At 39.8% G+C, this 26,236-nt stretch overlaps 2 protein-coding genes across 2 annotated transcripts; one reads left to right on the top strand and one right to left on the bottom strand.

Moving 5' to 3' along the window:
• Positions 1-355: 355 nt before the first annotated feature.
• On the bottom strand, positions 356-1,864 carry LOC125234946. Its single transcript, XM_048141368.1, has 2 exons — positions 1,791-1,864; positions 356-1,679 (listed from the first exon to the last, which is right to left on the bottom strand). Exon 2 carries the CDS (start codon positions 1,673-1,675, stop codon positions 356-358), a length of 1,320 nt encoding a protein of 439 aa, XP_047997325.1. The 5' UTR covers positions 1,676-1,679; positions 1,791-1,864.
• Positions 1,865-5,149: 3,285 nt separating this feature from the next.
• LOC125234478 (hemocyte protein-glutamine gamma-glutamyltransferase-like) lies at positions 5,150-20,488 on the top strand. Its single transcript, XM_048140732.1, has 15 exons — positions 5,150-5,207; positions 5,372-5,455; positions 8,969-9,096; positions 10,024-10,142; positions 10,546-10,675; positions 11,041-11,224; positions 12,298-12,518; positions 14,753-14,938; positions 15,429-15,648; positions 16,552-16,710; positions 17,736-17,856; positions 18,033-18,141; positions 18,887-19,047; positions 19,537-19,728; positions 20,352-20,488. The coding sequence occupies exons 2-15, from the start codon at positions 5,385-5,387 to the stop codon at positions 20,439-20,441; spliced, it is 2,091 nt and encodes a 696-aa protein (XP_047996689.1). The 5' UTR covers positions 5,150-5,207; positions 5,372-5,384; the 3' UTR covers positions 20,442-20,488.
• The last annotated feature ends 5,748 nt before the right edge of the window (positions 20,489-26,236 follow it).

Genomic DNA, 26,236 nt, shown 5'->3' with positions numbered 1-26,236 from the left:
GTATCTGGGAGGCTTTTTAAACCATGCCAGGGGTCCCATATTATCCCTAAATATTCTAGACTCTTTTGTGGAGTCAGGATTGACTTCGCATAATTTATTTGCCAACCTAGGGTTTCCAGGAGATTTACTGTCTCGGTCGCTTGCGAAGACAGAGTCTGCATATCTTGGTGGGCCAACAGAAAGTCGTCTAAGTATACTATGACTCTGATGCCCCTTTCTCTTAATTTTTGGGTGACCCAATTCGACAGATTCATACTGATATAATTTGCCCCTGTACATTATTCGTAAGTACCTTCGATGTGACTCCGCGACTGGGAGGTGAAAGTACGCGTTGGACAGGTCGATTTTTACCGAGTCAGAATTTTCGCTTGCCCCGAAACCTTCTGTTGTCTCGACGGCCTCTCGAGTTAGAATTCGGCATTGGTTCATCGTTTTTTGTAGAATTGCGATTTCTATTTACTTTTCTATTCTGTTTGCCATCCCGATTTTGCGAAAATCGTTGTGGCATATAAAAAGGGGCTTGTTGCGAAAAAGGATTCATAAAATATCCTTGCGGAGGATAATATGGGAACCCATGCGCTGGCGGGTTTGGCATAGGTTTGCCAAAATAGCCCGTATTAGGAAAATTGTTAGAGCCCTGCGCGGGCTGTCTGGCACGCGACGGTCCAGCTTGCGCAGCTGGCCAGTTAGCCTTTGGTGTTTGATTCGGTAACGGCCAAAGAGTTTTCGCAACTCCGCCGTTCTTTTCTAGCTCGGCTGACAACATTCCTTTATCAAACAACCCTTCACAAGTTGGCGGAATCTTACGAATGGCCGCACGGGTGAATTTATCTTTCACATATCTCAAAATACCGTCACGCCTCTGTTGAATTAAATCTGCCCTATGTCCACAAGCCATTTGGAGAAGGTCAACTGATATTTTGTTAAAAGGACCCTCTATAAAGATCTCATTAAGTTTTTCTCTTAAGGCAGCTACAGTTATGTCTTGATCGGCGGATGAAATCCACGAGAGTAAAGACTCCAACCCAGATTGCAACGATTCTTTTTGTTTGATTAATGCCTGAGTAATGGCGGCAAAGCCTTTCTCAGTAACGCTAAGAGAGACATTTCTGTCATACGGCTTTAATTCATCGTTACATTCGGTATCGATGAAACCTGGGGTCGAGCAATAAGATTTCTGAACCTCCGCATAGCGGACGTCCGCCCAATCTGGCGAGCCAAAATGCTGAACCTCATTTAAGAAATGCACATGGTCCTGGGCAGATTTTGGAACTGATGGCTCTTTTAAAGTAGTATTAAATGGCAGGTTAATACTCAAATCTGCCGGCTCAGTCTTATTTGCGCCACGTGTTTCATTATCAGAGCAAAGTTCACCACTGACATTCAGACTAATATTATCGTCCCGATCGTCAGATATAAGCAGCGAAGGAGGTCCGGGCATGGGTTGCTGCGGACCATGTGGGTACGGTATCATTGAAGATAAAAAACGTTTTACCTCACTTACTTCTTTCATTAGGTTATGTACCGTAACCTCTTCGCTGTGACGTTTCCTTTTTGAAGCTTTGTGAGGCGCTCGCCGTTTCCTTTTTGAGGGCCCTGGAGCCGACGGATCCTCCACAGATACGAAGCTTGACCTCGATTCATCTGAGGATGAGGAACTGCCGTCGTCTTCCATTGTACTGAAAAACAAAACTTATTAAAATCTTCACGAACGGTTACACCGTTTGAAATATTTTCTACATATACATAAATAGATATAAGTAAAAAATAAAATATGCACTTATTTTTACCAGATTGCAGAAATGTTGCTCTGGTAACAACCTTACAGTTGGAAAACAAAATTGCCAATGAGGCTCGATTTCAAATCGAGCCAAGTCAGCTCCTGGTGGGGCTGAAAGCAAAAGTGGGAAACCAATGGGGGAAGATAGGGTTACCAGTACTGAAAAACTGCACTTCAACCTTCATAGTTTCGGATAACAGTGTTGCCACTCTCATTTATTACAGGCTTCGAATGACGTACAGTTGATTAATAAGGTAATAATCTGAAAAGGATAATTGGTAAAACACGTAGGTATCATCTTTGGATTGGAATACTGAAAATTATGCACCTAAATGCGCAAATAAATGTTAATTAATCAAATAATCATTTATGCGTTAGGAGAGGAAGGATAAAGTGATTGGTACTTAATTTGAATTTCCTAATACTTACCTTATTGTGTTCAGATATTTAATGTTTTTTTTAGTCATCAGTTTTATCAAATAGTAAGTTTTAATAAGTAATAGTTGTATAGTATGAATTTTCTGAGATGAACTTTTCGGTTTTGCCCTAATCTGTTAAACAAAGGCCTTTGTTTCTATTATTCGCCGCGGTTAGCTCCCGTTTCCACAGCACGTGCCAAAGTCTCAGTGTAGTTAAAAAGCAACTATCATGATAGCAATAAGGTTCAAATTTATTAAACAGTTTGCAGTGTGCAGGTAACTTTTTTTGAAGATGACAAAACGTGTTATCTCCGAAAGGGCTTTTTATGGATTTAAACCTTATTGCTATCATGATAGTCTCGGTATCATGATCTTCAGTACACGTAGACGCAATGAGACCTTTAAACAGCAAATGTGATGAAAAATTCGATATGTCTGACCGAAAAGAGTGGAAATTAAAAAGTGGCAACATTGTAGTGTCATTCCTTTCAAATCAATATGCAGTGTCTTGAGAAGCTCACGACGAGCCTACGGCCTAAATATGTATGAGATAATTTTTAAGAAAAAAAAAACCGCCTTCCTTTGGGTTTCTGGTGATAAATACTTTCAAATGTTGGATTATGTTATCAATTCGTCTGTATATTTTTTAATGTTTGTTATTCTATATCTCCGTCATTTCTGAACCAATTTTGAAATCTGGATGATTCTGAAGTACTTACAGATGAGAATGATTATCAGAACGGAACTCTAACCAGGGGCGGCTCACTCTTCTGGACGTAAGTGCATGCTGTTCTTATAAAAATACCAAAGTCACTATAAGTGTGCCGTTCAGATTTGAGGAGTTCCGTTCTGACCATCATCAGCAATTCCACTGCACCAAATATCACTGTTCTGGACGTAAGTGCATGCTGTTCTTATAAAAATACCAAAGTCACTATAAGTGTGCCGTTCAGATTTGAGGAGTTCCATTCTGACCATCATCAGGAGTTCCACTGCACCAAATGTTACTGTTCCGTACGTAAATGCATGCTGTTCCTTTAAAAACACAAAAATCACCAAATGTATGCCTTTCAGATTTGAGGAGTTCCCTCGATTTCTCCAGGATCCCATCATCAGAACTGGGTTCTGAGAAAAATGGGACCAATCTGTATGCGTATACATACAATCAAAAAAAAAAATTTTTCAAAATCGGTCTAGTAACGACGGAGATATCGAGGAACAAACATAAAAAAAAAAAAAAACATACAGACGACTTGATAACCCCTTCCTTTGAGATTTGGAAGGCGGTTAAAAACGGGACGACATCGACACTACGATGTTGCCACTTTTTCATTTCGACTCTTTTCGGTCAGACTGTACGTAGGTATATTACATAATGATTAAAGATAATGATTTCCGTTACCTGCGTCAAAACATTATTACCACAAATACCTATGTACATAACTGCAATTTAAGGTAAATGGAAAGCCCGATTTGCAATGTTATGAGATTATTATTAAATTACCTTATTAGATGATTATTGGGGGCAATATGTGTAAATAACTTTATCGTAAATGGTATTTCGACATGACTGCAGCGGGAAAACAGTTTGATATAGTATTTTTTCTACTCCCGAACTGTTATTCGTCATTTACAGGGTCTGCATAATCTTCAAAACCCTACATAAAAAACTATTCCCCAAAGCCAGCGTCCGCCGGCTTTCCGTCCGTCAGTATCGAAAAAACTGAAAACGCATTGTTTGGCTCTGTAACCATGGCAACGCATTGTTATAACGAAACTGCGCGCGTGCGCGGGCAGGCTTTGGGCAGTTGAGCTGACAGTGCAAACCTTTGCGTCAAAATACAGGAAACAGTGTGAGAAATAGTTATTTGTTATACAAGGGGGCAAAGTTGTATTTTAACGCCGAGTGTGGAATTGAAAAACGAGCAAGTGAAAGGATTCTATCCGTTCCGTTTTCTATCCGTTTATATCCGTTCAGACAACTCAGTTAAAAGATATTGCGAAAATTTTAAAATCTAGGTTCCGCTCTCGAATGTTTCCTCTTCCAAAACTAAATTAATCGTAACAAAATTTGAGAATCTGATTAACAATGAAATAATCTGTGTTTACCGTTTAGATTTTTGACTAATTGTTAATTTGTTACAATTTTGGATACACACCTTTTTTACGCCATAATCAATTAGGTCGTCTTTAGAAATTATTGATGGGCTCTAGCGTCTTTAAAAATATCAAAAAAATCAAAACGGTCCGACACAGATAAAAATAATAATAATCTGTGTTGAAAAAATCATTGCTCTATCTTCAAAAACCAGGGAGGAAATAGTCGAGAGCGTTTGTATGGAGAATTGACCCCTCCTGTATCGTCTTAAACACCACTTTTTTGAGTCAGCGGGCCGATTTTTGAGTCTCACGCGTTCGAATTCAGAAAATTGTCACTGAAAATAATAAGCAAGTCACCGTTTTCAACCGGTATTTTAGTGACAAAATCCCGTATGTGAGATTCAAAAATCGCCCTCCTGGGTGCGTAGCCGAATGGCACAAACTCTCATGAAACGCTCACAAAACGAAACGCTAGTAGATATCTATCTCTATCGCTCTTGCGTATTGGCGCGACAGAGCCAGACTACCTTTCGCGGCGTTTCGTTTTCGTTTCGCGTCGGAGAAATGCCATTTGGCTACGGGGCCTGGAGTGTTGTAATAAAAACATCAATATATTTATATTCCTTGTTGTTATGTAACATATACCTAACGAATTACATTATGGCTGGTCTAGATAAAGGCAAACATTCATCCTTTGTGATATATTTAGGTAATTCCGAAGTGACTGATTTACCTTTTTTGCGGTCGAAACCTACGTGAGGCTAAATGCATATGGGATGAGTTATCCTGGATGAACCTATATAATGTGAACTCGTGCGCCGCTGATCGTCAATTGTTTCACCCTTGCGTACGCGCTCCGATAGTCGAGCCTCAAACTCCCGACGGGAAGAGTGAAGTATTTTAAACAGGTATGTTTTTAATACTAAATCTGATTAATTTCATGAATTATATTTTTATTTCAGTGTTTTTAAGTGTACTGCTTAGTTTTTTCTATTGGTTTTACATGGGGTCACGTGCCAATATAGGTACCATGTTACCATATTTCAATTCAAATTATGTTACCGTTTTGCAGATATCATTGAACCATGGAGCATCTGGCCGTTGACGAAGTAAACTTCTACCCCCAAGAGAACGCAAAGCAACATAATACAGACAAGTAAGACTTTTGAACAGCTGTCAAACTTCGATTTTTAACCGCCTTCCAAATCTCAAAGGAAGGGGTTCTCAATTCGTCTGTATTTTTTTTTAATGTTTGTTCCTCGATATCTCCGTCGTTACTGGACCGATTTTAAATTATTTTTTTTTGATTGAATGTATATGCATACAGATTGGTCCCATTTTTCTCAGAACCCAGTTCTGGTGATGGGATCCTGGAGAAATCGAGGGAACTCCTCAAATCTGAAAGGCATACATATGGTGATTTTTGTGTTTTTAAAGGAACAGCATGCATTTACGTACGGAACAGTGACATTTGGTGCAGTGGAACTCCTGATGATGGTCAGAATGGAACTCCTCAAATCTGAACGGCACACTTATAGTGACTTTGGTATTTTTATAAGAACAGCATGCACTTACGTCCAGAACAGTGACATTTGGTGCAGTGGAACTGCTGATGATGGTCAGAACGGAACTCCTCAAATCTGAACGGCACACTTATAGTGACTTTGGTATTTTTATAAGAACAGCATGCACTTACGTCCAGAACAGTGACATTTGGTGCAGTGGAACTGCTGATGAAGAGTGAGCCGCCCCTGGTTAGAGTTCCGTTCTGATAATCATTCTCATCTGTAAGTACTTCAGAATCATCCAAATTTCAAAATTGGTTCAGAAATGACGGAGATATCGAATAACAAACATTAAAAAATATACAGACGACTAGTTTTTTAAAGGTGCGCGGGGCCCGAGGGCCCCGCGGTGTTCTTTTTTTGTTTTTGTGCTTTGCTCTTCGTGTTTTGCTTATGCTTTTGCTTTTTGTTTTTGTGTTTTGCTTTTGCTTTTTGTTTTTGAGCTATGCTTTTTTGATTTATTGCTTTGCTTGTTTGCTTTAGCCTTTGCGTGCTTGGGAGCACTCTCTGCCCGCAGCTCGGCCTGCGGCCTCGCGTGCTTGGGAGCCTGTCAGACACGCTCCGGGCCTTCGGCCCTCCGCGTAGTTACTGTGGGGGTTGTAGGGAAGTTGGAGCTTAAACACGACCCAATAGTAAAAGTGTCTTGAGAAGCTCACGACGGGCCTGCGGCCTGCGGCCTCCGGCCCGTCGTTTCGCTTCTCTAAGACACTTTTACTATTGGGTCGTGTTTAAGCTCCAACTTCCCGGTCCGCCGGCGAGCCGATCAGGGACGCTCCGGGCCTTCGGCCCTACGCGGAGCTCGGCCTTCGGCCTTCGCTGGGTTTCGAAGCTCCGCGTCGGGCCTTCGGCCCGCCGCTTCGCTTGTTAAGATACTTTTTGTTATTGTTTCGCTTGGGAGCACAGTCTGTACGCAGCTCGGCCTGCGGCCTTCGCGTGCTTGGGAGCACTCTCTGCCCGCAGCTCGGCCTGCGGCCTTCGCGTGCTTGGGAGTCTCTCAGACACGCTCCGGGCCTTCGGCCCTCCGCGTAGTTACTGTGGGGGTTGTGGGGAAGTTGGAGCTTAAACACGCCCCAATAGTAAAAGTGTCTTGAGAAGCTCACGACGGGCCTGCGGCCTGCGGCCTCCGGCCCGTCGTTTCGCTTCTCTAAGACACTTTTACTATTGGGTCGTGTTTAAGCTCCAACTTCCCGGTCCGCCAGCGAGCCGATCAGGGACGCTCCGGGCCTTCGGCCCTACGCGGAGCTCGGCCTTCGGCCTTCGCTGGGTTTCGAAGCTCCGCGTCGGGCCTTCGGCCCGCCGCTTCGCTTGTTAAGATACTTTTTGTTATTGTTTTCTTGGGAGCACAGTCTGCACGCAGCTCGGCCTGCGGCCTTCGCGTGCTTGGGAGCACTCTGCCCGCAGCTCGGCCTGCGGCCTTCGCGTACTTGGGAGCCTGTCAGACACGCTCCGGGCCTTCGGCCCTCCGCGTAGTTACTGTGGGGATTGTAAGATTTGTAGGGAAGTTGGACCTCCGGCCCGCCGCGTCGCTTTTTAGACACTTTTACTTATATTTTCTTGCTTGGGAGCACTGTCTGTACGCAGCTCGGAACTTGGACCGGAGCAATGACCGTCGGGCTGTAGAACGCTCCCTCAGGCTGGTAGGGAAATTTGACTTTGTCCCCTCTCGCCGCCGTTTTTGACTTTTCCAGAAATTTTTTTTTCTCATTTCTATTTTTGGCCCCCGTTCTTACCAAGTCCCAAATTTGAACGCGCTCGGACCGAAAATAAAAAAAAAAAATTTCAAAGTCGGCCATTTTGGAATTTTGTAAATGCCATTCGATGGACCTCAGATAACTGTACAACATTAGTTTAAGCACTATTAACCTTTTTCCTACCCTTACGGATCTATGGGGATTTAAAAAAAAAACCTCCATACAAACTGGTAGGGAAATTTGACTTTGTCCCCTCTCGCCACCGTTTTTGACTTTTCCAAAATTTTTTTTTCTCATATCTATTTTTGGCCTCCGTTCTTACCACGTGCCAAATTTGAACGCGCTCGGACCGAAAATAAAAAAAAAATTTTCAAAGTCGGCCATTTTGAAATTTTGTAAATGCCATTCGATGGAGCTCAGATAACTGTACAACATTAGTTCAAGCACTATTAACCTTTTCCCTACCGTTACGGAGCTATGGGGATTTAAAAAAAGGACCTCCATACAAATTTCAATTGGCCTTCAAAGGGCGCCATTTTGAATTTTTCAAAATTTTCTTTTTGTATACTAATCTTGGGGTGGCTGTCTACCCGTGTGCAAAATTTCAGCGCGCTCGGACCATTTTGAAATTTTTCAAAAAAAAAAAGTCGGCCATTTTGATTTTTTTTTAATGCCATTCGATGGACCTCGGGTGACTGTATAACATTTGTTTGAGCACTTTTCACTTCTTTGTACCGTTACGGAGCTATGGTAATTAAAAGAAAAACCTCCACTCAAATTTCAATTAGCCCTCAAAGGCCGCCATTTTGAATTTTTCAAAATTTTCTTTTTGAATATAAATCTTGGGGCCACCATCCACCCGTGTGCCAAATCTCAGCGCGCTAGGACCATTTTGAAATTTTTCAAAAAAAAAAGTCGGCCATTTTGAATTTTTTTTAATGCAATTTTTTTCTACTCGGATACCTGTATGACAATTGGTCGAGCACCCCCCGGCTATCTCTTACGGTTTAAAAGTTGCCATACAAAATAAAAGTGGCCAGTTTTCCCACATTTGTAGCATTTTTCAATTTTTTTCTATTTCATTCGAATCAAGGCCGCTTGGAGATTCTATGACCAAAATTTGAGATCTCTACGACAAACTTGAAAAATCGTCAAAAAAAAAGTCGGCCATTTTGAAAAAAAAAATGGCGGCGTCAAAAACTGCCCAGGGTCCTCTATGACATTTGGTCGAACACTCCCCGGCTAACTCGAGCCGTTTGGCCAGGCCGTCGAAGTGATAACATAATCCAACATTTGAAAGTATTTATCACCAGAACCCCAAAGGAAGGCGTTTTTTTTTCTTAAAAATTATGTAGTATCCTTTCATTCTTTCTTTATAAGTACCTACTATATTAAGATGAACGTTCTGTGCAGGTATGAACTGGTGAATGCTGAGGACCCAGCGGTCATCGTGAGACGGGGACAGCTGTTCAAAGGCCACATCCAATTCAACAGGGCTTACGATGAGCAGTCGGACGTTGTACAGCTAGTCTTCACATTAGGTAAGCTTGTGTGCAGTCAGTCGTGTAAGGCCGGAGTCATCATGATCTTGCGTTGCCCGGCATTTGCCACGGCTCACGAGGACCTGGGACGACTAATCTCAAAATTTGGCCTTATTGGAATTAGTCCGGTTTCCTCACGATGTTTTCCTTCACCGAAAAGCGACTGGCAAATATCAAATGATATTTCGCACATAAGTTACGAAAACTCATTGTTACGAGCCGGGGTTCGAGCCCGCGACCTCCGAATCGTAAGTCGCACGCTTTTACCAATAGGCCACCAGTGCTTCAGTGTGAAGCTGTGAAGCCGCGCTGTGCAAGTTAATTGCATGTTAAAGAATAGAGGGTTGAAGTACGCTCGCCCGCCTGCCGCGTCCACTCAGGCCTCAAAATTAGGGCTAAGTTGTTATTTAAAACTTTCTCTTCCTAAAAACTCTAATATTTAATTATGAGAGTAGCGAATGGTTCTGTGAAATCTTGAGCGTTGCGATGATTTCATGGCACGAATGATACACAAAATTTTATTTTGTTCAATTTGTCTGAGGGAAAGACCACACCAACACCAGTTCAACCGCGAGGAAAATATTAACATGTAAAACATCAGACTAAACTCTTTGGGCATCAATGAGTACTTTGCTCTCTTGTAGATACAAATTCAACTGTTTGGGTAAATCCACGGAAAAGTAACGACTACATTCAGTGTTTATTAGAACTACAGCTGCAAATCAAAGGATCTATGCATATATCAGGAAAGTATCACTTATTTAGAGAAAAATTATCACTTAAACTTGCATTGTAAATAAATGGAACATGCCATAAATTCGAGACTCATGTTACTCTTGCACGGATTGACCCGTCTCACCATTTTTGAAGAATCAGATAAACCTTTACTACGCCAACTGATAGTGAAAACTACATATATTTTTGCAGGCGACTCAAACACGAGGGAAACTAAGGGATTCATGTTATTGAAACGCGAGGCCGTCGCCGAAAAGCATACGTGGAGCGCAAAGCTCACCGATGTGCGAGAGAACACGGTGTATTTCGAAGTAAGCAAATATAGTTTTTTTTAAATAGTTTTATAGTGGTTATAGTAAAATCGCCGTAAATAGAAATTGTCAACAATGTAAACAAACCATTCTATAAAATATATAATATTCTAGCACAATCTTATTATTTTAAAGGTTGAGGATCATGATGTGATATGAATTGATTAAATAACACATGGATTTACCCAGTATCTAATGAGTTAGAATGGAAATTAAAGACTTGGACTACAAGGTTTGTTTACATTGTTCACAAATTCTGTTGACGGCGACTTGCTGGCTAGAGTGACAGCTGATAGATTATTATGTTAACGGAATGGCTCCATATATCGGAAACACAAATTTCTGCATAATGACGAGAGTCTAGTAATCTTGACTGTCCTAATCTTGGAGTCCCTTGTTTCAGGTTTCGACGCCAGTGGATTTGCCAGTAGGGTGCTGGGCGCTAAGCGTGGTCACGCGCAAGGGCATGTGCGGGAGGAATACCTATATCTACGATCGGGAGTTGTTCATCCTCTTCAACCCATGGAACCCTGGTAAGTGCGCTAAGAGTTCCTACGCACGGATACTGTGTCTAATCATATAAGGGGTTAATTCAAGGAAAAATGTGCATAAATTTTCCGCGAATACTTTGCTTTTCTTTACCTTCTTTTAGTGCTATAAGTGCCACCACCCTTTTTGGTCCTTGGCCAGCTCCACAATACTTTTCCACTTGTTCTAATACTGTCTTTTCTTTCTGTGTACTTTGTCATTCTTCGAGATTCCCTTTCCACACATCTACCATTATTTTTTGCTTGGCAATACATAGAACAAATTATATTACTTTTAGTTTATCAACTTTTTTTAGTGACTCCTAAGGTTTGCCAAATCCGAGACTCATTCTAAAAACTTCTGTCCACAGATGACCAAACCTACATGGAAGACAGTGCTTTGCTCCAAGAGTATGTCCTCAACGACGTTGGCAAGGTGTGGATGGGCCCCATTCGGACCGAGCGTGGGAAGCCGTGGGTCTTCGGCCAATTTGATACTGACGTGTTTCGAGCCGTCATGTTCATGCTTGAGCGTTCGAAGATGCCGCTGGGACAGTGAGTCATTTCGCTTATTTTGGATGTGTGGAGTAAGTAGTGAGGGAAAGCAAAGGACTTGTTACTGTCAAATAAGTACAATAATGCCTCATCAGTCCTACGTCACTCGCTCACGGTCGCACGTAAAGTAGCTACACGCTAGCCGTTCATTCGATGAACAAGTGGCCGAGGGGCGTAACGCGCCCGCCTGTGTAGTCGCGTGGTGTGGTACGTACCTACTAGTCTTCTGAGTTTTACGTAATAACTTATTAGTATTAGTTAAATAAAGCGTAGGTATTTGTCACTTTGCGGACAAGTGAACGATCTGTTACGTTAGTAACTTATTATTAATCTGTGGCCTCATGCAGTCATGCATGGGGCGAATAGAGCTGCATTTAAGTAATGTCTTTTAACCACGAATCCCATAACTAGGTAACAAATCAAGACGGTTTGATTCTGGCCTTGATCACACAAGGGATTGGTTACTCTAATAGGACTTTATCAAATAACTCAAATAAGTAAATATAAAATATAAAACTATGGAAACGGATTATATCGCGTATAATGAATTTACAATTCATTCCGACGATTCGAACACTTTACAGCGTCAACGAAATGAAACGACTGAGGAAAAATAACAATATGCAAAAACTACCCACATACAAGAAATATTAATGAACCATAAATTATATAGATTTTTAAGGCTGGTTCACACTGTAGCCGAAGGCAATTTTAAGTACATATATTTATGTTATCTTGTTTTAAACAAATACTCGAGATTTTTCTCGATTATTTGAGCTATTTTAGGAATCCTGCCGGCGTATCATGCTTCTAATTTTATCACTTATCCACGTGGATAAGACGTCTGTCACGCTTTAGCAAGTATGTCAGTGTGAGAGTGACAGATGTCTTATCCACGTGGATAAGTGATAAAATTGGAAGCATGGTAGGCCGGCAGATAGGTAGTACTGCTATATCGTCTTAGATCGACTAAATACACCAAGTCTTCCAAGAGCGCACGATCTTAGTGTTTCGTATCCGATCAATCCCTTTGATCCCAATAAGTTTAAAAAACCAATTCTCTAATATTTCAGACGCGGCGACCCTATCCGTCTTTGCCGCATTATCTCCAAAATGGTTAACGCCAACGACAGAGATGGCGGGGTACTAGCCGGCAACTGGAGTGGGGATTATGAAGGAGGCACAGCACCTTACGATTGGACGGGCTCCGTGGATATCATGCAGGAATATCTCCAGACGAAGCGGAGTGTGGCGTATGGGCAGTGTTGGGTGTTTGCTTGCGTTACTACTACGGGTAAGAGAGCGGGCAACTTTTGGCAGCGACTTTTTTGTCGCAACCATGGCCTAGTATGAAAGTGCGCACACGGAGCGACGCAACTTTTCATACAAATACGAAAGTCGCCGAGAAACGCGCACCCTAAGAGCTAAATACCTCTAAAAGTCATTGTTGACACGAAGTCAAAAAGATGCTCCACATATAGATTCCATCTTTTGAATAACGTAACATGTTTATCCAAAAAGTTATCTCGACTATGGAATGCAATCTCGTCTAGATTGGGCCATCTCATCCAGGCGAGATCTCGCCAATATTTCTCTAAAATCTGTGTAAAATTCGAAACGCCCCGAATCTGTCATTCGTCATTCAGATCATATATAATATATAATATCCAAGGTTACCTCGCTGTGGCTCTGCGTGTGCGACTTTGTGAAGCCCTTGTTTTGTCAAAACTTAATTATTGCCTTGCGGCTTATGGTTCTTGCCTTCTTGCACGATCATGGCGTCTAATCCAAAGGGTTCAGAATGCTTGTGCCAGATTTTGCTTTAAAATCCCTCCTCGTACTCATATCACGCCGTTCTTGAATAATGCTGGAATACTAAAAATGGCCGCCCGCCAAGAGCTTATGTTGGCTTGTCTGCTCTTCGATACAATTCAAACCAAGCAGCCGTCTTATTTATATAATAAACTCTTATGGTTTTCAAAAAGTAGTATTCATCACCAAATGCGAGCTTCCAGAGCGATAGTATTACAGGTTCCCCAACATCGATCTGCCGCTTTCAAGGGGAGTTTTCGGTACCGCGCAACTAAATGTTGGAATAACATACCACCACCAATTCGTATGTTAAAAAATAAAGCAAATTTCAAAATAAAATATAAAAATGAACTTTTTAATAAACAAAAACAGCAAGGTTGAACCGAATTTACCCTTAACTCTCTCTCTTTGTCTCCATCTCTGGTCACAAATACGTATTTAATCAATTAATCACTTACATCTGTCCAATAATATATGCCTTAAAATAAAGCCTAAACGCACAGAAACACTCTTTCAACACCTATCTATAACACACACACACACACACATACACACACACACACACACATACACACACACGCACACACACACACACACACACTGCACACAACTAGCACGTTAGTTTTTCTTGTATAAACTGTTCGAACTCTTTTACTGTTTTTTGTTTTAATTTTTTTTTTGGATGTTAAATTTTCAATGCCATGTATGTTGTGGGTATGAATAAAGAATATATCTATCTATCTATCTATCTATCATATGCATCGTCTCGCACCTTTGGCTGGGCCCGCTCATTAAATGTAACACCACACTGACTGTAACAAAACTATGTTCTTGCAATAAATATATTTCTATTTCTATTTCTATTCGTATCATAAGTAGCCAAGAGCGTGCAATTAACTCTGACATAGGCGACTTACTGAGCTAAATAAGTGAGTTGAATCTCTACTGAGTTGAAGAGTTGCCGAGTTCAGTTAAATTAAACGAACGAAACATGTCTCAGTCAGTTCACGCGCTTCGAATAGGACGTAAGTAAGTAAGTAAACACTTTATTATACAAGAAAAGAATACACCACATAATATTTAAAATAAAAAGTTTCAATACAAAGGCGAACTTATCCATTTAAGGGATCTCTTCCAGTTAACCTTTGAGCATTTGAGGGAGAGTTTAGACGGTAGACATCCACAAAGTACAAACATTTTATTATACTCGAGTTAAATCTCGTTGAACTCGTGAGATATCGTTGATTTTTCGTTCGAGATCAATCTCGCTGATTGCATTCCAAATCTACAACCCAACCAGACGTTATAAAATTATTTTTCACCGCACCAACTGATAAAGGCTTTCTTTGCTATTCGAAAACAGATAGCAAAATTGCATCTTATCCACAAGAGTTCAAAGGCTAGTAGATTTTACATATTAACGACGATTTAGAATCATAAATATCGAATACCTAAATTGATGGATTTGATTTAATTTGATGTTTTATAGTCAGTATTTCGTTCGTGTTGGTGAGGTGAAAAGTTTTGTGTTTCACTCGGTGGCAAAGTTTGTTTAACCTTCGTGCCTTGAGACCCTCGCAGCGCTCAAGATTCCACTTTTTGAACCACTCACGGTTCAATATTGGAATATTTCGCCTGCTCGAGTATCAATATTGGCACGTGCGGTTAAGCAACAACTTTGCCCCCTTTGTAAAACAAATAACTATTATATTCCAGTGTGTCGTGCCCTCGGTATCCCCTCCCGCGTAGTCACCAATGTAGTGTCTGCCCACGATACGGACTGCACTCTGTCGATAGACAAGTACTACAACGAGGCCATGGATGACACCACAGGATCAGATTCCATATGGAACTTCCACGTGTGGAATGATGCGTGGATGGCAAGGCCTGATCTTCCATCGGGTAAGTCGTAAATTGGTAAAGAGTGTCTTCTTTTAAGAATACGTACATACGAGTACTTAGCCAGCTAAAAATAAATATACTGGAGCAGCCTTGGATAATTTTCATTCTCCTTGTGTTATCTCGGCATTTGCCACGGCTCATGGGAGCCTGGGGTCCGCTTTGACAACTAAAGTGTAGGCACTAGTTGTACGAAAGCGGCTGTCATCTTACCTTCCAACCCAACCCGAAGGGTAACAAGGCGTTATTGGGGTTAGTCCGGTTTCCTCGCGATGTTTTCCTTCACCGAAAAGCGACTGGCAAATATCAAATGACATTTCGCACATAAGTTCTGAAAAACTCATTGGGTAGGTACGAGCTGGGGTCCAACAGCGACCTCCGGAAAGATAGTCGCACGCTCATAAAACGCTGAAAGTTATCCTACTTTCAATGAATGGCTCACTAGATCATGTTTAGCTTACCTTGACGTCTCATTTATACCTATTTCTTCCAGGTTATGGCGGCTGGCAGGCAATCGACGCGACTCCGCAGGAAAGGTCAGAAGGCAGGTTCCAATGCGGACCAGCGTCTCTCGAGGCCATCAAGAAGGGAGACTTGGGACTGAACTACGATGTAGCTTTCGTGCTGGCATCGGTCAACGCCGACGTGCTACGCTGGCGAATAGACCCGGATTCGGAGCTGGGGCATTCGGTGGTTGAAACTGAAAAGGATTAGTAAGTGTGGCCTTGAAATGAAATGAAATATTTATTTTCCAAGTAGGCATATCACAATGCGCATATGAACGTCAAATAAAGCCACGCTGGCTCAGCCTCAGAAGATTTCAGTCCCCCCTCAGTTGGAGGGGGGTATCCACTATGGGACCGGCAAGAAACTCGGCGGGCCACTTCTTTTCAAAACATTACATCTTATAATTTGATCTCTGTTTACTGTAAAACGGCTATATTGTGGATTGTGTTTTGGCAGTTTGAGCTGTATAAGCTGTAGCTTTGGCTGTTCTAATATTTAGCTATTTACATATAAGTACGTACCTACGTACCCTAAAATCCCGTCCTTCGTAGGATACACATCTTCAGGTGGATTTCTAAAAGTTGAATCATGCGCGCATCCAGGGGGAGTGGGCACACACCTTAACCGCGTGACCCCTGAGTACGAAGCTGAATCCGCCCTTGAGTTGAATTTACAGCCCAGTTTTTCGTTTATCGTCTATAAAAGTTGAAATTACCGCCTTGTTCAGATTCACCGCCTAATTATATGTATAATGTTACAACAACGACAAATATAGTGTTGTGTTCCTGCCGGTGATAAGGCTGCCAGAGCTCAACGAGGGTGCGGTGTGCTGGTGACGAAAGGACCTACGGAACTAATTTGTTCCGTCTATTGTCCTTTGAGTCGTCGGAAACCCGAGCCCTCCTTAGAACTTGAACTCCTTTTTGCTGTGCGTTTTAACACAGCAAAAGGGAGTGTACAAGTTTTTAATGGTTTCAACGCGCATGTGACACTCCTTGAGTTGCAGGCGTCTATAAGTTACGGTGACCGCTTTCCATCAGGTGGACCGTATACTTGTTTGCCACCGACGTAGCATAAAAAAATATACATTAAATGCACTTTTCCAACAGCGTCGGGCAAATGGTGCTCACGAAGAAGCCCCTAGTCTTTGACCCTCAGGGAGACGAGGATTGCGAAGACATCACTGATCAGTACAAGTATTCCGAGGGTTCCACTGCAGAGCGGGTGGCGCTTATGAATGGTGTATGCCACTCTGAGAGGGCTAAGAGGTGAGTGAAGTTCCTTTTCTCTTTAACCAATCAATCAATTATTTATTCGTGATAACTACTTACAATAAAATACACAAGTAAAAAACAGAAACAGCAAATAAAAGAAATTAAAACATATAAGTTACCACGAAATGGTCCCGACTCAGCATAAATGCTAACCCGAGGGTCAGCGCTGGTCTTCCGTCGGGACCATTTTGTTGGTCACGAACGCAGCTGTACGACGCGGACCTGCGACATACTCGTACCGAACGCAGCGCAATAGATAAGAAACTGAACGCAGCGGTGAGCGCCAGCCTTTAGCCTAGTAGATACTTGAGTCTTGAGATGTCATGAGAGATTCCCTGGGCCTGGGTATGATGACCCACAGTTCCTCCCTGACTCCAAGGTTTGAGCTAATGATCACTTCGTATCAATCTTTTGAGAAAAATAACGAGAATCACGACAGAGAATCCCTAGGTGCCGATGGAGTTGAAATCTTTTTCGTTTCAACTCAGTCAAAGTCATCCTCCTAGCGTATCCCAGCATTCGCCACGGCTTATGAAAGCCTGGGATCCGCTTTGACAACTAAGTCCCAAGATTTGGTGTAGGCACTAGTTTTGCGAAAGCGACTGTGATCTGACCTTCCAACCCAAATAGACCTTATTGGGTTTAGACCGGTTTCCTTCACTCCGTCACACCTCGGACACTGGCATATGAAAGAGGCGCGTTCCTAGCACACAGTCTAAGCTTGTGTAGGCGAACGCGTACTATGCTTATATGAGTGAAATATGACAGGTCGACTGTTCGCGTTTTTGACAGGCGGTAACTGTGAGGTAACCGAGGGGGGGTGGGCTTCGCTTTCAGCAGGGAGAGGGAGTGGCCATACTGTACGATATTACTCTTTATTATACTGTGACTCCGTCAAGTATTTTAACTAAAGACATGAAGCTTTCTCCTTTTTTCAAAGATCACAAACTAAGTGGACTAAATAAACCCACCTTGCCTAAAAATAATAGTTTCCTGTAATTTTAACCCCATTATTTCAGATATTATGAGTTAGCGAGTAAAGTGAAAAGTGACGTGTCGTTCAAGTTGCGTGACATCGACGCTGTGGCTATCGGAAACGACTTCCGCATCGTTGTGGATATTGACAACAAGTCTGATGAGGTGAGTCTTGCTTCGCTTAAAACAAAGAATCACAGATCTCCTTTGTTTCGTTTTCGTTCCGCGTCGCAGAAATGCCATTCGGCTACGGCACCAGGGGTTTTATTGCCTCGGTCGTCAGTTTGATTGAGGGCAGTCTTTCAATTCGACCTTGAACATATGTTAAACATTGATTTCAGCCGCGAAACATCAAGGCTGTGCTGACTGCGACCAGCGTGTTCTACAACGGAGTGCGAGCGGAACAGGTGAAGACAGTGCAAGGAAAGATATTTGTTGGACCTAAGAAACGTAAGTTATCAAATTTTTATATACCTACTTACATAAAAATATGTGTACAGTCAACCAATTGGAACCCTAGGCCACTCTACAACCATGTCAAAATGACAAGCAGTAAGAGATTTCTTACAATCTGATTTGTAACGTCACTATGACATAGTTCTACAGTGGCCTAGGGTTCCAAAATGTTCCAATTGGTTGACTGTACCTAGGTGCAATAGGTATAGGTACTATCAGCTACAAAAGTGCATGGCGAATTTATCAATGAATTCAGTCATAATTTCTCCATGCGGTAGTGCTCAATAGTGCGGTAATGAGCTGAGCTGATTACGCAATTATGTCAAAAATTTAATTGGCCATAAGTATGTAAATACTGTAAAACATAGTACACACACGTGAAAAGAGGGGATTAGTAACTCATGTATATTTAAAACACTCCCTTCAATAATGTTCTAATTTATCGCCACTTGTTTCGAACTTTCTCTTTTGCTCACTTGTAACCAAGTAACGAAATGTATATACCTACTAATAAATATTTAAAAAATCGTGAAAGCTTCCGGGTTTCCAGCGAAAACTGCAGACCCGATTTTTCCTTTGGTGTATCTACTACAATTTAAACGTTTCGTTTTCTGTCAACCCTTTACTTGGCAAGAGTGGCACTGAAACCTGAGTAGTTTCATGTGCTCTGCCTACCGACTTATCGGATACAGGCGTGATTGTATGTATGTATGTAACTTACCATAATTTTCATCTTCAGACGAAGAAATCGTCATCGACGTAACAGCAGACGATTACCTTCCCAAGCTAATTGAATACTGCAATGTGAAGATATCCGCCATGGCATTAGTCGATGAGACGAAACAGTGCTGGGCGGACGACGACGATTTCCGAGTTATGAAACCCACCATTAACATCAAGGTATGGTAAAGTTTTAAGTTCCTAATGCACATGAATAGCATAATAGTGCCAATACACGACCGCACCAAAAAGCTTTTTTTTTATCAAAAAGTATAAAGTTTCAGGGCCGCGGCGCGGTGCGGTCGTGTATTAATAGCTATTTTATAAAACACGAGGGTTAGATACCTAAACATTTTTTCACCTACCATTACATACCAGCAACACGAAACTTCACATACCAGCAATATGAAACTAAAGCTAAATAAGACCTTAAAGAAAATCTAATTTAAATGAATCTCATTAAATTATTAAGTAAGTATTCAAAATCATTATCACTCAGAAATCGTACCAGCCAAGCAAACAAAAGGCAACAATTTAAAATTCGCATTACATTGCTTTGCCCCACATGTGAATAAAATACAGCATTTTCATTCGTTTCTGAACAATCAATAGCGCCCTTACCGGTTGATGTAACCTTTACTTCAAGCCCTCAATATTTTTCCGTTCCAGTTCAACGACAATCTAGTAAAGAACCAGCCAGTAGAAGCCTTCCTTTCTTTCCTGAACCCACTGGACCGGTCATTATCCGGCTGTGAGTTCCGCGTCACCTCGCTCGGACTAGCCGGACGGACAGTAAAGGTTCCGGCCGATGATACTCCGGCTAAGAAGAGAATTGTTGCTAGCCTCATGGTCACACCTAATGTAAGTGTGGTATGTATAGTGAAGCCGCTTGCAAAAGCTAGTAGTCATATATTTCTGGCCAGGTGCCGTATCCGAATGGCATTTCTGCGACGCGAAACGAAAACGAAACGTCGCGAAAGGTAGTCTGACTCTGTTGCGCCAATACGCAAAAGCGATAGAGATAGATATCTACGAGCGTTTCGTTTCGTGAGCGTTTGTGCCATTCGACTACGTACCCAGGCTTTAGCTGGGTATAACTTTAAAACTACAACACACAGAGTGAAGTAAGTATATTATTAAATTAAAACGGGACTTAATCGCGTAAAACTTACGTTTAACCCGATGTTTCGGACATGACATTACGTCCGTGGTCACGGGTAGACTGGCTGGGAGTTGTATCAACATCTTCTAGCTGTACGAGTTTTTCGAACTACCCGCACTTGATTGTCATTAGTCACTTTTACGCTAGGATTGCCACTCTGCCTACATACAACACTCACGACATTCGATGGTATGGGACCGGAAGTTTTCTCACGTTTAATTTAATAATATGAGTGAAGATCGTGTTAGTTTAAATCAATATGAAGTAAGTATCTCAGAAATTACCGATTATATTTCCTAATTATTATTATTTTCTATTTCAGACACTTGGCCAGGTCCACATAGTGGCAACATTTACGTCGAACGAGCTCAAGGAAATCACCGGCGCCGCTACTGCTGACGTTACCAGTTAGAACTATAACTTAATATTTTCAATAAAGAAAATTCTCAATAGTTATTTGCGAGAAGTGGTTCATCATATGCCAGGTCGAAACTTCGGAGGCTCATCTGTACTGAAAAACGTCGTACGATACACGTGCGAAAAGAAAATTCGTAACTCGTGTCGATTTTAAACACTCCCTTCGGTCGTGTTTTAATTTATCGCCACTCGTTTCGAACTTCCTTTTTTACGCACTTTTATCGTAATGTACTATTATGTGACTAGTGTATAATGAGATGCATTAAACACGAGTGTTGTTTTATGAAACAAGCCGAAAGGCGAGTTTCATAATAATAAAACACGAGTGTTTTAATTTCTAATTATATACAGTTGCATACATAACCTTTATCTACATCCATAGAATAAGTTTTCTACGATTTATGTACGGATATACAGGGTGTCCCAAGACTATGGGACATGAACGGAAAGTACCTTAAATATCGTAGATAGGGTATTTTGCTACAAGAAGACTTTATTTTATTTTTAAAACTAAGTAAAACTCCATTCATAGATTTTTAAATAATTACATGGTTAAACCGGGAATCAAACCCGCTACACGAGAAAAAAAAAACATCCTGTAATTTTGTCATACCGATCGATAGGCTTCATCATAAAGATTATCTTTCTCTAAATAACATAGTGTCGGAGATAAAAGGAAGACCATGAATTTTAACATTTTACATGGCAGACTCCTTAGCCTTAAAATTTGTCCATACATTAAAAAAAAAAAAAAAATTTTTTTTTTTGAATGCAGTTTTACCAAGTTTTAAAAATAAAATTATATTATGTCTAAATTCGTAAGAGGTAAAACCTAAGGCTCTCTTGCACCAACCACTTAACTCAGGGTTAGTGGGCTGTCATCTGTCAAATTCCATATAAAATGGAGGGTTAACCCTCCATTTTCGTTGGTGCAAGTGGCCCTAAGTGTGTTTGTTAGTCAGTTCATTTTTAAAACAAAACATATTCGATATTTAAGAAAACATAACATATTCGATATTTGCGATAAGACCGCCTGTTGTTACCTAGTTATACTCTCACTAAACATTCTGTATACTTATAACATGTAAAATGGTGCAATAAAGAATATTTACTTACTTACTTATATTTAAAACGAATGACACATCGAATAACTCCAATCGCAAACATTATTATTTCTTCTGAACAGAACGTTCCAAATTTGAATATAATTAAAGTATCGGTTACCGATATCGTAAAGTAAAAATTATGATATGGATGTAGAATAAAATAATATAAGAGTGACGCTGTAAGGCATTTTTATTAAGAAATAAAACAATATTGTAAAAACAAAGGTGTATTCTCAATTCCCGTACATCCACTTTTACTTACACAAGACACAAGTTTCACTATTTTGTTCGCAAACCTTTTGAGCGAAAGTAGACCTTAAATAAAGTACACTGCAAAAAAACCGGCCAAGTGCGAGACGGACTCGCGTTACAAGGGTTCCGTAACTTCCGTACAATAAAATACAATATACTTTCTTTGTTCAGTCATCACTGCTAACCCACAAATGAATTTTTAAAATTTTTCGCTGTACAAATGTTGGTCGGTTTAAGTATAAGCAAAGAGGATCGAGTATTATAGAGAGATATTGTCAAAGTAAAATGTGTAATAACAGTGCATAGACTGCCATCTCACGACACAGGCTTAAAACTTTTAAACCTCAGTTTTGACAATTTGGCCCATATTCTTAGCTTGATATGTGTTAAAATGTCAAATATTTTTATTAGCGCCATTTTGAGGTACGTTCTTTTCTTAGACTTTATCCGTCTATACGGAGTTACATAATGTCTTTGGTATAAACCTACAGTTTAATTTTTTGCTTTGCATCTTATTCAGTCTACTCAACTTCTCTTGTGTAATATATATTATTTACCGATGTAAAACTAAACCTTAGGTCTACTATCGCTCAATTACTTTCATACGAGCCCAATCTTAAGCTAAAGGATTCAAATAAAAAATAATAATATAATGTTCTTGATCCATGGACTATAATCACATCTAGGTATCTCAATACATAGTTATTAATGTGGCTGATGCATGAGAGGCGTTAAACAACTACCCGCTAGCGTTGCCTCGAAGTAACAAGTGGCGGAGGGGCGCCACGCGCCCGCCTGTGTAGTCGCGTGGGACGTACCTACTATTCTTCTGAGTTTTACGTAGTAACTTATTAGTATCCATACTAATATTATAAATGGGAAAGTGTGTGTGTCTGTTTGTTTGTCCATCTTTCACGGCAAAACGGAGCGACGAATTGACGGGATTTTTTTGATGGGATGTAGAGTGACATAGGCTACTTTTTACCTCTTTCTAACACGAGCGAAGCCGCGGGCAAAAACTAGTTAAATAAAGCGTAAGTGGTTGTCCTTTTGCGGGCAAGTGAAGGATCTGTTACCCTCCATTTTCGGTGAAAAGTTTGCAAAAATTAAGGAAAAAGACCCAAGATTTTGTTGATGAATTGAGATTTTATTAAGTTTTATTTTGTCATTAAGGTTCTATAGTATCATATATCCCTATATTCTTACGACAGTATATAATTAAAATTTGCACGTGATTTGCTAATTTTAATCCATGAACTCCGGACATATACATGATAACCACCACACGTAAATATCTTGAACCAAAATAGACAAGGAATGATAAATTACTTATAGATTAAGTATGTTGTCACAATATGTAATAATTTGATAGTTTAGCTTCAAATAAAATAACAAGTAACATTTCACATGTATTTTTATGTTCGGTAATTTCTTTAGATGAAAAACTTAAAGCAAAACTATTTTTGAAAATGGTATATTTAATTACATAATATCATGATAAATGTGAGTTGATAAGGAACTGCAAGGACGGCCAACATAATTTACCTAATTACAGAAAAAAAATTGAAAAGATATCTACCCCCCCTAATATTCATAAACGTTCACTAAAGTTAAGCCGATAAAGTTCGTTTGTCCCTTTCCGACGTATTAGTGTGATAGAAAGGGATAAACGAACTTTATCGGCTTGATAATTTTAGTGAACATTTATGAATAAGGGGGTTAATCTATAACCTTTTACACAATGTAATGAGGAGGCACACTCAAAGGTTATGACAGATGGCGCCACATCATTAGTCCATTGCACAGATAAAGAATTTCATACGTGAGAGCGAGATGATATTTTTTTCTCTGTCTCACATATGAATGACAGTGACATGCTTAGGCACTTGCACAAGCGCCGCCTGGCGGGATACAATGTCAGTGTGCGTCATGATGTCGTCAAAATGATTATGACAGTCAATAAAGAAGTTGAAATACCTTTTCAATTAATTTTCACTGTGTAGTGTTGCTACCTGATAGGTATAATATAGACAAAACAACATTCCATCACACCGTTTAAAATAATACCAAAAACCGAAATAAATAGAATAAAATAAATTGTGATAAAAGTCACAGTAATACTCTCAAATGAGATAATTTTGATGTATTCTAAAAAAAGTAAAATAAAAAGTTTGTATACATTAAAATTGATTTACACATAATTTTGGATCCTAAACACATTCAAACCTTAATTTTATTCGAAATTCATTACCTACACGCCAGCCATATTGTATACAAATTATAAACAACTGTTTCATTACATAGTGCATTTTTTTAAGAAAATTCAACATGCCTTTAATAAGGTGCCTTGGTTATCATTAAATTTAACTTTTATTTTGGAAAAGACTTGGTCATGGTCAATATGAAGAATAAAGTGACTGCTATCATTATTGGCCAGTACGGTAACGAACTTTAATTGTTGCTCCATTGCTAGCTCATTTTATATTGGACACGTCATAGCTTACCTATGGCAAAACAAAATTATTGTGGCCTCTAAATAGCTCAACAATTAAAGTCCTTGAGTGTACATAGTACAATTAGTATGTACACTCAAGGACTTTAATTGTTGAGTGTATTTAGACAATTACTATGTACACTCAAGGACTTTTTGTTTTTTAGTCATAGGTAAGCTATGACATTATGCTATTAGTATTGCTATTGAGCTATTTATTTTCGAGTCTGGCCAATGCCAGACTCGAAAATAAATACCTCCTTACGTTTGTTTTTTTTTCTGATTGGCCAGGAAAGATATATCTAATTATCTATAGGTATATCTGGAACTGAAGGTTTGTACTTCATTATTATGAAAACCGAGGCACGCAAATTCTCCACTCTGACACCACTTTGGAAAAATAAAATGCAACAGTGGACTTAACAAAAATATATTAGCTTAACTATACTGAGTTATACCTTTAACCCTTTTCTAGAAAATGTACCTGTGTTAAATGATACAAGACGTTTTTATTTACATGCATCATAAGACATAAGACCATAAATATGAGTGTGCACGGGAAAACGTCCCACTTTGTCGATTGCTATAAAGCCGCTTTGTCAGTTTATTTCTTATGTATAAAGATACAATTAAATCTTGCCTTAATGGTAACCGACAAATCGGGGCGTTTTACTAAACACACTCACAAATCATAACATAACCTCCCTATATATTGTAGATATATCTACTGAAAGGTTTACTTTTTTTTTTCACTCTTTATTTATGTTTGACATATCAAAAACCTTAGTGTTTAATCGAATCTTCTTAATCGATATCAGTTTTTTTTTTGTCAAGAAAATGGTTAAAGACTCGCTTTGCATAATACTTAGGGTCCTTCAAATCCTAATAGAGTAGACTGAGAAAAGACCTTAAATATTACGCAGTTTTTTATTTAAAACGAGTTGAACTGTACATAACGATGATAAATAAAATGTCGGTAATTATTAACGGTTTATAAAAATAGTGACTACTTTGATGATTTTTACATAATTTTCGATGCGTCCATTATTCAATGGACAGCTGTATTTTAACATCGCGTTTTAACCACAGTGGGGAATTTCATTATCAATGACGAGCTTTTATGAGCACGTCTTATTTGCAATGGAAATATCATAAATGTCCAACTTTTATGGAAATGTCTCATTTAAAATGGCAGTGTGGAATTTCATTATTAATGACCAGTGGGTAAAACCAGCGACACTAACAGGGGGCACATAAAAAATGGCCATGTATAACATCAGGCTTTACTGTAAAGTTCACAGTCTAGATTTTTTTCGAAATCATATAGGTATCGATGACATTTGAATAGTCTTCATACCGTCTTTGACTAAAAACACACAGAGATGTCAAAATGCTGCACTATAATCAAATGCGTCGGATAACATCTAATATCGTTGTTATAAATAAAACCTGTACTTATTTATTTTTAGAGCAGAGACATAATAAAGCCGTATAATTAAATATGCAGTACCTGGGCGACCGAGCTTCGCTCGGGGTTTAAAAACTCGAAAATTCGCATTTCCACGGACCTAAGACTAAGCTAGATTGATTTTTCACCCCCGAAAACACCCCACACAACAAATTTCAGCGAAATCGTTAGAGTGGTTTCCGAGATCTCCGGTACATAAATAAATAAATATACAAGAATTGCTCGTCTAAAGGTACTTATAAGATAAGATATAATACAGTTGCATAGCAACGCAGTCCGTAAATTGAACATAATTATATAAAATAAGAATTTAATAGATTTCATTTACAAAAGATTTTTCAAGAAACGGTGAAGAAGAAGGAAGAAAATAGCTTGAAAATTTTTAAAAATCCATGATGTCTGTGGTTATAATAATTATATTTTACACGAAGAATGTCTTAATTTATCATTAGTATGAATTTGTAATTTTGTAT

This window comes from Leguminivora glycinivorella, chromosome 16 (assembly GCF_023078275.1).
Source record: "Leguminivora glycinivorella isolate SPB_JAAS2020 chromosome 16, LegGlyc_1.1, whole genome shotgun sequence".
NCBI lineage: Eukaryota > Metazoa > Arthropoda > Insecta > Lepidoptera > Tortricidae > Leguminivora > Leguminivora glycinivorella.
This window is presented reverse-complemented; position numbering and strand designations above follow the sequence as displayed.